General features: G+C 57.2%; 1 protein-coding gene across 1 annotated transcript in view; it reads right to left on the minus strand.

The window, feature by feature from the left end:
* Window positions 1-251: 251 nt before the first annotated feature.
* Window positions 252-13,751, minus strand: part of ANO7 (anoctamin 7) — a 25,121-nt gene continuing 11,621 nt past the window's right edge. Inside the window, 17 exon segments of the mRNA XM_032413117.1 lie at window positions 252-331; window positions 437-573; window positions 718-833; window positions 1,274-1,355; window positions 5,177-5,255; window positions 5,258-5,317; window positions 5,380-5,540; window positions 5,542-5,574; window positions 6,864-7,007; window positions 8,105-8,188; window positions 9,755-9,817; window positions 10,053-10,164; window positions 10,862-10,964; window positions 11,024-11,149; window positions 11,773-11,851; window positions 11,853-11,967; window positions 13,195-13,286. Coding sequence (XP_032269008.1) covers window positions 252-331; window positions 437-573; window positions 718-833; window positions 1,274-1,355; window positions 5,177-5,255; window positions 5,258-5,317; window positions 5,380-5,540; window positions 5,542-5,574; window positions 6,864-7,007; window positions 8,105-8,188; window positions 9,755-9,817; window positions 10,053-10,164; window positions 10,862-10,964; window positions 11,024-11,149; window positions 11,773-11,851; window positions 11,853-11,967; window positions 13,195-13,286 — 1,666 coding nt within the window.

Here is a 13,751-nt window from a genome sequence, read left to right on the forward strand (position 1 = left end):
ATGCGGCATGTCTTTTTTCGTCCCGTGGAACCAGGGTGCTTCAACATGCTCTTGAGGGGTAACTGGATATCCATAGATAGTTCTGGTCTCTGGTGTGACTCCCCCAGCTGGCATGTGTGGGAGGTGGATCGGTGCCCTGAGAGCAGACAGGCGAGGGGCTGGGAGGGAAGCAGGGGTGAGAGGAGCCACCTGGCCTGGGGGCTGGGAGAGACATGGCAGGGAGCAGCTCCAGCCGTTGCTGCTACAGTCAGCTAGGCTTGGGGGCCCCCAGCCAGCACCTGGGAGGTAAGGTGCATGAGCAGAGACCCAGGGTCACTGAGGGCACAGCGCTCTGGGCCAAGAAGGGGCAGGAGGTGAGCTGTGGTCTCTTGAGGGCAGTGAGCCTTTGATAGCTCTGGGGCCTCGGAGTCCCTGCCCTCCAGGTGTGACTGCCAACTTGAGGTGACCCCTGTGACCTCAGAGGGAGGGGACAGGTGAGGCATGGCCGACTCCTGGCGTTGTAGGCTGTGGGCCCAGACTCTTCTCCGAGCCCAGGGAGCTGCTGTCCTTTGCTCAGTTTGTTCCAGAGAAAGCCTGTCTTCAGGAAAGGTGCAGGAGGGAGTGACTGGACTGACCGTGGTCCGTCACGTGGCACGGCAGAGCACCGGGCCAGGCGCCATGCCACTGGTGGAGAAGGGAAGGTGACACAGGAGGGGTGGGGGGTGCGGAGGGGCTCACCTCATTCTCAGTGCCTGCTTGGCCAGGTAGTACTCCCGCTTCACTTTGGCCTCCACAGACTCAGGAATGTCGGGCACCAGGAGGTCGAGGACCCGGCCAATGGAGAACACCACGTGCTGGGAGCAGGACACAGTATGAGCAGCGGCAGAAGGCACCCGCCCTTTGTAGAACAGATGCCTAGAGTGGCCTGAACAGGGCCAGGTGTGGGCCCCTGCTCCCAGGTGTGGGCTGAGCTGGAGAACAGCAGTGTAGCCGAGGAAATCCCCAGAGCAGGCGGAAGCCACGGCTACAGAGACCTGTCCCAGGTTCTGGGGCCCTGGGGAGCCTCCTGGGACACTCTGCAGTGACCAGACAGAGGCCAGGCAGGGATCGACCGTCCCCAAGGTGGGGAGAAGACCGTGCGCAGGAGAGCTGTGATGTGACCAGGTGATGGCGTGTCTGCACCCCCATCCCCCCAACACCTGCACACCACATGGTGGATGTGGCAAGGCATCCTGAGGGCGGGGGGCAGTAGGAGAAGCCAGCTGGGGAACTGGGAACCTGGCCAACCTCAAACAATAATGAAGGCCAGGCGGATGGCCAGAAGATTCCAGTAGGTCGGGGAATTCTGCTCATCATCTTCCCTGAAAGCCTGGTACCTGCAGGAGACCGGGAAGGCAGTGTGGGCAGCTGGGGCTCCGCCTTTTCCTCCCGTGATCCTATGACTCTGGGCCAGGCTTACCTGAGGGCGCCTGGAGGAGGAGTATTCCTACACAGGGTACTCTGACAGGACCTTTAGCTTTCAGTGTTGGGGTTCCAAAGGGATGGATGGGCTGGATTGTCCCATTCCCCTGTAGCCTAAACGGGGCCCCGCGGTGGCAAATGTCCTATTGTCCAGCGGATGTGCTAATACAATAAATCTGTGCTTCTATGGGTGGTGTCACCCTAACCGTGAGAACGTGCCATTCCACGAGACCAGCAGCGAGCTCTACTCACACTTGCCTGCCCAGCACCGCTCTCCCTGACTGAATAAGCTCGATATTTCTGGTTTGACATCTTGCCATCCTTTGACAGCTTCTTGTACTTCTGATAAGGTGCGACATAAACTTACATGCTGCACTCCATGGAAAGCACTACCAGGGCCAACTTTGTAGAGGGGAAAAATCTCGAATATTAAACAGTAATTGAGGGAAAAACCATCCATGAATGTAATAAACTTTCAGTGGCTAAACTAGACACAACAGAAGAGAGACTGTGGGGACACGGAGACAATTATTTGAAGTCACCCTGAATGCTCTACAGAGAGCCAGAAGATGTAACAAATACTCACCGTGCCCTCAGGAGACATGAAGGGAAATCAGAGGTACTCCAACGTGGCAGGAGTTCCAGAAGCTGAGAATGCAGACTATAGAAGCTCTGTTTGTTTTTGGGGGGCTTTTTTGTTTGTTTTTTAAAGATTTTATTTATTCATTTGACAGCACAAGCAGGGGGAGCTGCAGGGAGAGGGAGAGGGAGAAGCAGACTCCCCACTGAGCAGGGAGGCCAATGGGGGCTCAATCCCAGGACGCTGGGAACATGACTTGAGCTGAAGGCAGACACTTCACCGACTGAGCTACCCGGGAGCCCCGAGAAGCTCTTTGAAACAATGAAGTGGAGAGTTTTCCAAAACTAAAGAAAGACAAGACATCACCTTTTAGATCAAAAGCATACACTGAGTTTCAACTTTTAAGTAGACTCTACCATGACAGAGACCTGTTAGTAACACAAGTCAAGGAAAATGAGGAAAAAACTTTCTAATGCTACCAATGCTTCCTACAAGAAAAGCCAGGTCACAAGAGAGTAATAGTCCCAAAGAGAGGAGGGAAAATAACCTAGAATTGAATGCTTGCTGTTTGAAAGACAGAGATATTTCCTGACGTAAAAACCAACCTATGTCAGGGTTTGCCAACCACACACCATTCCTGAAAGTGCAATTCCAGGCAAGAATAAAAATGGACTCAGAGGGAAGGCAATGCAGAAGAAACCATAGCCACAGAAGCTACTAAAATGCACCAAATAGATGTGTTAACAAATGACTAAAAGTGTTTTTATTTTTTAATAGTAAAACTAAAACTGTGTAACAGTAATAAGGTGCAGCGGTGGGTGCTCCATCAGCAGTAAATGTGTGAAGATCCTTGTCACACAGGGAAAGGAGACGAGTGAATCCCTACAGGCTTGGTAAGGAACGTCTGTATAGATAAGAGTGAATGCTAAAAATGTAAGGGTAACCTCTAAAATAATAAAAATGGACACCATCAGTTCCAAATGAGCAAAAAGAGGAAAAGAGAGAACACTTCTGCTCAGCTACCAGAAAGCAGAAGAGAAATAAAAAGGAAAAAGAAATGAAAAAGTATCCACTATGAAGAAATCATAAATAAGAACTTATTTGCAACTTGCGAGAACCTCAGAATACATAAAGCAAGAGGAGACAAGTACACGAAGAAACTGACAACTACATTCCTGGAAAGATTCTCACCCTCTATCGGAGTCCGACAGAGCAGGGGGGAAAAGAAAATGGAAATCTGAGCAGAAAAGCTTTACCTCGTAAGTATATAGAGAGCCTTGCTTCAAAACATAGGATTCAAGTTCACTTGAAACAGCAAAAATCCACTGAGCAGGTCATAAAGGAAAACTCAACAAATGTGACAGATTTGCACTATCTAGACTCTTCAGGTTCTCTGAGCTCCAAGCAATGACCCCCAGAATCCAGACTCTTCAGGCTCTCTGAGCTCCAAGCAATGACCCCAGAATCAATGATTTTTTAAAAGTAGAAAAACAAAAAACCTCCACGTTGGGGAGCTTACTCTCCTAAATAACTCGTGGATAAATAGGGAGATCACAACTGCAGTTATGAAATATTCAGAAGTAAAGGACAGAGGTGTTACCAACGAAATGAGGCTTTTAAGGGGTAGGTTCAAGTAAACTTAGACACATAAATTCGCTTATTAAAACCCAAGAAAGACAAAACAAATGAGTTAAGGTGTCAAGTCCGGAAGACTGATTTTTAAGAGAAACAAAAATTCTATCTGAAAAGAAAATGAGGTCATAACTACCAAAACAGAAGAGCTTAAGAAAATCATCTTATGATGAACAAGTTTGCATCAGCATATTTTAAAAGGTAGCTGAAATAGGGAGATACCACCTCACACCAGTCAGAATGGCTAAAATTAACAAGTCAGGAAACGACAGATGTTGGCAGGGATGCAGAGAAAGGGGAACCCTCCTACACTGTTGGTGGGAATGCAAGCTGGTGCAGCCACTCCGGAAAACAGTATGGAGGTTCCTCAAAAAGTTGAAAATAGAGCTACCCTATGACCCAGCAATTGCACTACTGGGTGTTTACCCCAAAGATAAAATGTAGGGATCCGAAGGGGTATGTGCACCCCGATGTTTATAGCAGCAATGTCCACAATAGCCAAACTGTGGAAAGAGCCAAGATGTCCATCGACAGATGAATGGATAAAGAAGGTGTGGTGTATATATACACAATGGAATATTATGCAGCCATCAAAAGGGATGAAAGCTTGCCATTTGCAACGACGTGGATGGAACTGGAGGGTATTATGCTGAGCGAAATAAGTCAATCAGAGAAAAACATGTATCATATGACCTCACTGATATGAGGAATTCTTAATCTCAGGAAACAAACTGAGGGTTGCTGGAGTGGTGGGGGGTGGGAGGGATGGGGTGGCTGGGTGATAGACATTGGGGAGGGTATGTGCTATGGTGAGCACTGTGAATTGTGTAAGACTGATGAATCTCAGATCTGTACCTCTGAAACATAATACATTATATGTTAAAAAAAAAAAAAAAAAAAAAGGGGCGCCTGGGTGGCTCAGTCGTTAAGCGTCTGCCTTTGGCTCAGGTCATGATCCCAAGGTCCTGGGATCGAGCCCTGCACTGGACTCCCTGCTCAGCGGGAAGCCTGCTTCTCCCTCTCGCTCCGCCTACTTGTGTTCCCTCTCTCGCTGTGTCTCTCTCTGTCAAATAAAAAAAAAAAAGCAGGAAGGCAAAAATGAAGGGGGGAAATCGGAGGGGGAGAAGAACCATGAGAGACGATGGACTCTGAAAAACAAACTGAGGGTTCTAGAGGGGAGGGGTGGGGGGATGGGTTAGCCTGGTGATGGGTATTGGGGAGGGCACGTTCTGCATGGAGCACTGGGTGTCATACGCAAACAATGAATCATGGAACACTACATCAAAAATTAATGATGTAATGTATGGTGATTAACATAATAAAAAAATGAAATAAGTTTCTGTAAATAAAATTGGCAAAACTGACGAGAAATGGAAACAGGCAATAAGCCTATGCCCCTGAGCGGACCGGGACTGGGATGCACTGGCACCTTCCGGGGAGGGGCGGGGGCGCGCGTCGCTGGGCGGCCAGGAGGCCTGAGCCCAGGGCCAGGGTCCCAGAGCCCCCGCCCGCCCCCGGCCCCACCTGCACGTGCGGCTGTGCGCGGACGCGACGGTGGGCGGGGCGCGCGCCCGCGTGAAGTTGACGAAGCCGTGGAGGTGGCGGCGCGGGTCCCCCGGCGGTTGGCGCGCGGCAGGGAGTCGGACGGGAAGGCCGCAGGAAGGCCTGGCGGGGGGGCGGCGGCGGGAGCCCCTCTGCGCGGCCCCGGCGCCCCGCCCCGCGGGCGCTCACGTTGCCGACGACCGCCCGGTGCGCGATGCCCGCCAGGACGTGGGCCCAGGTGCCGCCGTCGTGCGCGCGCTCGGCCACCGGGCGCCGGAGCTGGCAGACGAACTTGCGCGCGTCCGGGCGGGCCTCCACCCAGTTGTTGAGCAGCGCGAAGAGCGGCCACGAAGATGGTGACGAAGCCGATCTGCAGCACCGTGCACGGGGGCGGTCACCGCCGGGCCCCCACACACAGCGTGACCCCCCGGTCTGCCCGCTCCGGCTGGGGGGCAGAGCCAGCCCACCAGCGGCGGCCGCTGCCCTCCCACAAGCCTTTCACAGCCCCCTCCCCTCCGCCCCTCGGGGACGCTCTGGCCGGCTCTGGCCACCCCTGCTGCTCCTGCACTTGCCCGTCTGATAGACTCACCTCCAGAGACCCCTCCCCCAGGAAGCCTCCCCTGACTGCCCACACAGCGCTGCAGGCGTCTCTGGCCAAGCTTGGACCTCCCCGTGCTCCCTGAGGTCAGGGACTCTGGAACTGTCCTCCCCAGTGCTCAGACACCCTGTTGGGCTCGTGCAGCCGTGGAAGCAGGAACCTGCTTCTGATTTAGGGCTGGCTTCTCCATGCACCCCTCTCAGGGGAGCTTTAGGGAATGGCTTTTTTTTTTTTTAAGTAAGCTCTACACCCAATGTGGGGCTCGAACTCATAACCCTGAGATCAAGAGTTGCTGATTGAGCCAGCCAGGCGCCCAGGAATGGCTTCTTGAAAGGGGTTCCTGAGTCTTGTGTGAAATTATGGAGAGCTTGGGGTCCCATTTCTTGTCTGGTGGAGTAGGGACACACGAGGTCAACCCCACTCACATGTTCTCGTGAACAAGCATGTCTCTCCCTCAAGAACTGTCCTACTCCCTTTTATCCATAGAATGATGGATAATAACAATCTATCACCCCTTTTGCTTTGGCTACGGGAGAGCTCCATGTGTTTGGTTCAGATTAGGAGTGTGCATGATCGCTTCCCCTCAGTTATCTCTGAGTAAGAGCCTGGACTTGCAGAGACACAGACCCTGCCCTCCAAAAGTGCTTCACCCTGCGTGGGGAATGAGCCACAGGCATGGGTACCACGTGACTAGGGCACAGTGGACCCCAGCAAAGAGCGTGGGCATCCAGAAGATCCCTGGGGAAAATCACCTCCTAGGTATAGCCGCATCTCGTGCAGGCCTTTGTCCCCACTCCCAGGGCCCGTGCACTCTGCCTCTTCTCACTCCCGCCACATGGCTCTGGCCCATGCTTGCCGGCACCCCATCCAAGGCCCCCAGGCCCGCTTCTGAGCCCCTGTGCCCGCAGCGCTGCCCCTTCCCATCCTTGGCCATCGTCTCTCAAGCGCTCCTCCCCCCAACCCCCACAATCTCCTTTCCGGAATCTCCGTCCCCACAGGTAGATGTACACACGTGCCTGTCCCTGCCCACGGTGCTGGCCCAGGCCGTGGTCACTAACATGGCTCCTACCCATTTCCAGGTACTCTTCGAACAGGCCCTCACAGGGCAGAAGCTCGTAGTCGGCCTCCCAGGGCCCCTGGCCAGCTTCCTCCGAAGGTCCCGCCTTCCTCTTCTTGGAGCGCAGCCGAAACTTCTGCCACCAGCCCTGTAGCTTCCTGGAGGTGGAAACACCCGGGAAAATGGGCCTTGTTCTTCCAGGCTGGGCCCTGTGTGCTCCACAGTTCGGGGGCGGGGGTGGTCTGGGCCATAGGGAGGGCAGGGGCGAAGCCTCTGCCCACAGACTAGCTGAGAGCATCTACATCTCAGGGGTGGGGGGCATCCCCTCCCCCGCTCCGCTGCAGCGTCCTCTGGAAAGTCAGCGTTGCTCATGGAAGCTTCTGGCGAGAATGGGTTCCTCCTGGGAAGTGCTAAGCAGGTGCCGAGAGCTATGTCAAATGAGGGCAGTTGCTGTGCCAGGGGCGGGCACGTGTGTGTCGCTCCACCCTATGCGGCGTGGGGGGGGGCATATTGCTTTGCCACACTGTCGCTTGTCCAGGCCCTGTCCCCGCCAGGCCCCGAGCTACGCCCTGCCCTTGTAATCCTGAGTCCCGCTTCACTTCGCCAACTGGGCAGAGAAGCAAGGCCGCACCCAGAGCAGGGCGTGCGGTGGTCAAGGTCCCACAGCTATGTTTCATGGTGCCCCAGGAGAGCCGAGTTGGGAGCTGCTAGCAGGGGAAGATCAGGTGTGCAGGGGGATGGGACGCTGTCCAGGTTGGCTCCAGCCTGGTAGGGGGCCCAGTTGCCTTAAGGTGGGCCACAGTGGTACCAGTGGCGGTGGCACTGGGGAGATGGAAGGCACCTGAAGCCTGGGGCCTCCCTTGCTCCTCCCTGGTGCTGCCCTTGAGGCTGGGGATGCTGAAGAACGCCCTGGCCCAGCCCGAGTGGGCTGCAGATGGGATGGGCCAGCATGGGTGGGCGCGGGCCCGGGAAGCCAGGCCTCCTCCCCACACCAGAGCTGGCCCCAGGGCAAGAGACCTTAGTCAAGCCCAAGCAGCAACCCCATGGGGTGGGGTGTCACAGAGCTCCCGGGGCAGATGGCCAGGGCAGACCCTCCCGCTCCCCTGCAGCTGAGGCCTTGAGGTCCAGGAGGGCCTGGACCCACCTTCCCTCCACCTCTGCGTCCAGGCTGGGGCTGGGCTGGAGGCTGCTGCCCCCCACACTCCTAGGTCCCATGGCCCCCGGTTGCTGCCCAGGCAGGGTGGGGTTGACTCACGGGACGAGGATCTCCTGCACATTGTTGATGATGTGTTTGCCCACCATGAGGAGCAGGAGCTCCTGCACCACAAGGTGGTCTCCACTGCACACCACAGCAGCAGGGTTCCAGGTCAGCTCGGGGAAAGACTGGCCGCATACCCAGCCGTCCTTCTCTACGCCTCAGAGGTGGCCTGCCATGCTGTCGCCTCCCTTTCAGACATCCATGGCACACTGAGGACTGCAGTGACCCTCCCTCCCTCCCTTGACCTCACCCAAGCCCCCACAGACTGAGCAGAGGGATGATGGGGGTGCTGCCATATGGCACCCCAGATTTCTTTTGGGGATCTTTGGGGATCCACACAGGGTTATGTGGGGCTGACCCTCATAACCCTCATGACTCCAAGGGGACTCAGGCCCCACTAATTGGCCTGAGTTAAGTGACAGTTGGGCTGGGACTTTTAAGGGGGCTCTTGAGACAGGATGCCTTGTACAGGGGTACTGAGCCAGGGGGTGTTGGGCCAACTGCAGGCATCTTCCCCACCAGGTAAGGAGAACCTGCCCGAGAGCACAGCCTGTGCTGGGGAAAGCCATGCAATCGTTTAAACACCTGGATCCAGCCATACCTGAGCCCACAGGGCCCTGAATGTTTTCAGTACCAGGGCCAGTGACATTCCCTTTTTTGCTTAAGCCAGTTTGAGTTAGCAGCTTTTTCCACTGGTCACTGAATGCTGCTTAACTAATACAGGATGTCACGCACAGCCATGCCCCTGAGTTGGAGTCCCAGCGGCCCTGTCCCTGAGAAGCCCCTCCCATCTCACGTGAGGCTGGAGAGTGTCCCTTCGAGGTGGACCCTTTGTAGTCAGCAATTGGGTTGGGTCACAGGCCAGACCTGTGGGAAGGAAGGAGACCTTCTCCTCAGAAAGGAGAAGAGGTGATGAGCCCAGCAGGGGCTGGTAGCGCCCCACCCATGTCCCCTGACCCAGCGCAGTGGCCTTTGGGGACTGTTCCAGGCACACGTGTCACGCTGCCCGTGGGTTCAGGTGTGCTTGACCTTCCCCTGCTGAGGAACCAGATGCACAAGGACCATTTGGAGGGTTTTTCTACAATGTCCCAGAGGGTCCAGGGCAGAGTCACGCCCAGGGGCTCCTGGCAGTGACCCCCTCGGGCTCAAGTACTCACAGGCACACCCCCTTCTGCCTGCTCCCCACCCCTTGCAGGCTTCCTGGGTTGATGCCCAGAACAATTACTTGCACCCAAGTCTTTATCTTGGGGTCTGCTTGGGGGACCCACACGACAGCAATCCTGCATCCTGCAAGTTGGTTTAACTTCTACTTTGTTAAAAACAGGTTCATGCCTGGCTCTCAGCAGCTTGTGCTCTCGGGGCCGGGGCCAGCCGTGGGGAGAAGCCAGGCCGCCCTGGCCACTGGCACCCAGCCCATGAGGGTCGCCTGCCTCTGCACCCCCACTCCCCCATGGCGGCTCAGGTCCATCACCAGGGCGGGAACCTGGCTCAGGTGTGCATCAGGCCCCGTGGAAGCGGGGGCACAGGTAGGACACGTGGGCCTGGGAGTGGGAGTGGTGAGTGGTGCGGGGGTCCTGCGGGGCTCTGGTGACTCAGGAGGCATGCCTTGGGGTCTCCACCTCCACTGGTGGGGGCTGGCCTCCCCACACACTCACCTCCTCATTGAGGACCCCAAACAAGGTGTGATAGTTGCCCGGGTATCCCACAAACCTGGAGGAGAATTGGGATTCCGAGGCCAGGAGTGAGGAGGGGCTGCTGCCCTTCCACTTACTGGCCACCCACCTGACTGGAGGAAGCGCGAGCTGGACCCTGAAGCCTGGTTTGCTGGGTGAACCCACCCAGGGCTCTTGTGCCAACCGCCTCCCTTCCCCGGGCGTCTGGATGGCATCCCAGAACCCACACGGGGGAACATGGGGAAAGCGTGGCCAGAGGGAGCGGCGCTGACCTGCCCTTGAAGAAGGCGATATAGTTGGGCGAGGAGTAGAAGTTGACAAACTGGAAGATGAACACCTTGAGGGTGGAGGCATCCTCAAACTTGGTCTGGGTGCGGTGCATTTCTGTGGCACAGGGGGCCTCAGTCCCCCTACGTGAGGCTGCCTCACCCAGCCGGGGAGGGTCTTGGGACAGAAGAGAGGCTGGGTGCGGGGCGGTGGAGGTGCCGGAGGCGGGGACAAACAGGGTGAGTTGGAGGGGACCAACAGGGCCCGCTTTTTGCAGGAACACCCTGGGCCACTCCGCCAGGGCCCTGCCCCTGCTGTCCCCACACCCGGAGCCTCTGCCTGGGACACCGGCTCCCCGGAGGGCCACCCTGCCCTCGCTTTCTCTGCAGCACTCCGTCCGCCCCCCTCAGGTGGGCACTGAGCTCTCTGTCCCTCTCTCAGACCAGGCTGGTAGCAGACAGGGATCTGTGGAATGGACAGGTGGGTTCATTAGCACTTGTCTTAGGAAATGCAGGGCAGGGAATGGAGGGGGAGAGGATGGTAGAAAGGGAACGAGAGCAGGAAGAGCAGAGGGACGGTGGGTTGTGGGCAAGTCCCCCGCCCCGGAGGGACAGCTCAGCTGTGAGGGTCTCCTGCTCTCCCCCTGCTGAGGCCCAGCTCATGGCTATGTAAATTGCCCCGGGGGGGGGTCTGACACGCCCTACCTGTGCCTCACTCAGACATAAGGACCCTGCAGATGGGAGAGAAAGTCGTGTTCTGGCTGCCAGGGCTGGGCTGGTCCCAGGGTCAGTGCCCAGCGGCCTGGGCCACTCACCCCATCTTGTCAGGATGTGAGCCAGGGCCACGTAGATCTTGGAGAGGATGAGGATGAAGACCAGGTTCACCACCGACCCTGTGAAGCTGGCGATGCGTGAGGCCTGGTGGGAGTTGGTGGGTCCAGAGTGGAGTGGGGGATGGGTGGTCCAGAGCCTTCCACCCACCAGCTAGGCAGGTAGAGGCTTATCCAGGCTGCGAGGAGGGTGTTGTCCGACCTGGACGTGAGGATGGCCATGATGGCCCGGTACAGGATGATGGACACAAGGCACATGACGACCACGGCCACCTGTGGGGCAGCCAGATGCTTGAGCCCCCATGCAGAGCCCCGATACCGCCACACCCTCTAAACCAGGTTGTGTTCGGGTGAGGGAGGGCAGAGTGGGGGAGGGCGGGGAGGAAGGGCATTCAGAATAGAGGGTGGGCATCATCTGGGTGTCAAGGGGCCACTGTACATTGTTCTTGGCCCTAGATGCTGGAGAACCATCCCTCCTACCCCCACCCCGCCCCCGACCAACCAAACACTGGGAATTGCTAACATCTTGGAGGGGGAGGGAGGTTGGTCCCGTCAGGAAGCCCTTTGGCTGGAGGCGAGGCAGGGTGTGGTGGAGCCCTGTGCTGGGGGAAGGATGCCCCAGGCCTGCCTCCACGGGGAAACCTTCCCAGAGCCCCCTGCCTGGCCCACACGCACCTCTTGCAGCCTGGACCCCTAGCTTGACCCCAGGCTTGGTCCCCTCTCTGGAGCCCAGGCACCCAGGGGCCTTTCTGGGGGCTGTGAGAGTCCTGTGGGTCACGGAGGAGGCATCAGGCTCCCGGCCTCCAGGGGAGAAGGGGTGACAAAATGTGCCCCACATGGTCCGGAGGATGAAGACTTGACAGGGAGGGGAGGCCAGGGCCGCGGGTGTCCCTCACCATCATCACGACCACCATGGAGCCCGCCAGCACTTGGCGCAAGCGGCCCCTCTCTGCGAAGTAGGGCTCGTCCTCACCCGTAGGCCGGCGTGGCGCTCCTGCACTTCCACAACTCCAGGAGCAGCACGGCCCGCAGAGCCACGAACATGCGGAAGAAGACGGTGCCTCCGTGGTCCGAGAGCCGGCCAGCCCGCGGCGGGGGCGGGGCGGGGTGTCCGGCTTGCTCGGGCCTCGGGGCCCCTTCAGTCCCAGGGAGTTTTCCCCTAGGGAATGGCAATGCCTATCCTCGGCCTGTGCGGCACGGTGCTCAGAAGCAGGTGGCTGGTTCCCGGGTGCCCGGGGCCACAGATGGAGAGGGATGCTGCCCCTGGGGGTCCCGCATCACCGCGCCTGACTGAGATGATTTGGGGGATGAGACGCAGGACTGTCAGACCTGGTGAGATTTTTGGACTCAGAGTTCATGCTGTAACGGGTTGAGATTTTGGGGGATATTGGGTGGGGGTGAATGTATTTGGCATATGGGATGGACATGAAATTTTGGGGCCCAGAGTGTGGATTATAGTGGATTGAATTGTGGGCCCCAAAGGATATCTCCACCTGGAATCACAGAATGATTTGGAGTAAAGGCCTTTGCATCTGTAGCTAAGGTAAGGACCTCCTGACGAGAGCAGCCTGGACGGGGGGCCCTAAGCCCGAAGACAGATCCTTGACAAGCAGGGGAAACAGAGCTGCACATGGGGAAAGGCCAGGGAAGGTAGGGGCAGAGGTTGGAGGGACACAAGCCAGCCGACACCAAAGACTCCCGCGGCTCCCACACACTAGGAGAGGGGCACGGAACAGCTTCTCCAGAAGCCCCACCCGGCAGCACCTCGATCCTGGACTTGAGGCCTCCAGGACTATGAGAAAACAGGGTGCTGTTGTTTTAAGCCCCTCGGGTATGATCACTGGTGACAGCAGCCCTAGGAAGCTGGGTCAGATGGGGTCCCAGAAGTGTGTCAAAGTGTGTCTGGTCTGTGGGCCCATCCTGGGCACCTGGGCTCCAGGCCCAGTGTGTGGGGGATGCAGGCAAGGCCACGAGGCCACTGTTCCTATGGAAAAGCTGACGTGCCCAGGCAGTGTGCGGGGCTCTGGGACTCCAAGGAGCCTCCTGGCTCCTGCTCAGTCTGTGCCCTGAGAGTTTCGGGGCTTGCCTGCCCTGGCAGGCCTTCCCGTTGACCTTGGCTGGTTATACATAACAACCAGAAGAGAGCTAAACGTAGGGGCACCGATCCAGGCGGGAACAGTGCCACAGAGGTTAGATAACTCACGGGGGCAGGAGGGAGTCTGCCTTCAGTTGTGACAAGGCTGGGGTTCTAGACGGGGCAGGACCAGAAGCCAGGGGAGCTGCCTTCCTCACCTCACCCACTTGGCTCCATACTTGGACCAGGGTGCAGGCGCTGGAGAGCGGCCAGAAGGGGCAGTCCAGGCAGAGCGGGCACATCTCAAAGTTGTCCTCGCTATTGCACAACTTCTTCCTTCTGGGCACAAGGGTGCATTGCAGGAGTCGGGGGGGGCAGGCCCCCCACCAGTCCCACCCCTCGCCCTCCCTCGCCCCACCACGGCCTTTGACAGGCTCAGCATTTCTTTAAAAAGTAGTTTTAGAATACAAGCAATGATAATTTTTGAGTTAACTTTTTGAAGTTTTAGCTCTTTAATGAAGTAAAAACCAAGCCTATTATAAGAAACGCTTATACTATTATAAGAAGCAAGGATGAGTACCAATAAAATTAGCCCAGGAGCCTACCTGCCCACTGTGTCAGCCTGGGAGCCTACCTGTCCACCTGTGTGAGCTTTGGGAGCACACCTGTCCACCTGTGTCAGCTTTGGGAGCCTACCTGTCCCCTGTGTGAGCCTGGGAGCACACCTGTCCACCTGTGTCAGCTTTGGGGGCACACCTGTCCACCTGTGTCAGCTTTGGGGGCACACCTGTCTACCTGTGT

Source organism: Phoca vitulina, unplaced genomic scaffold (genome assembly GCF_004348235.1).
Source record: "Phoca vitulina isolate PV1807 unplaced genomic scaffold, GSC_HSeal_1.0 scaffold1, whole genome shotgun sequence".
In the NCBI taxonomy this organism is placed as follows: domain Eukaryota; kingdom Metazoa; phylum Chordata; class Mammalia; order Carnivora; family Phocidae; genus Phoca; species Phoca vitulina.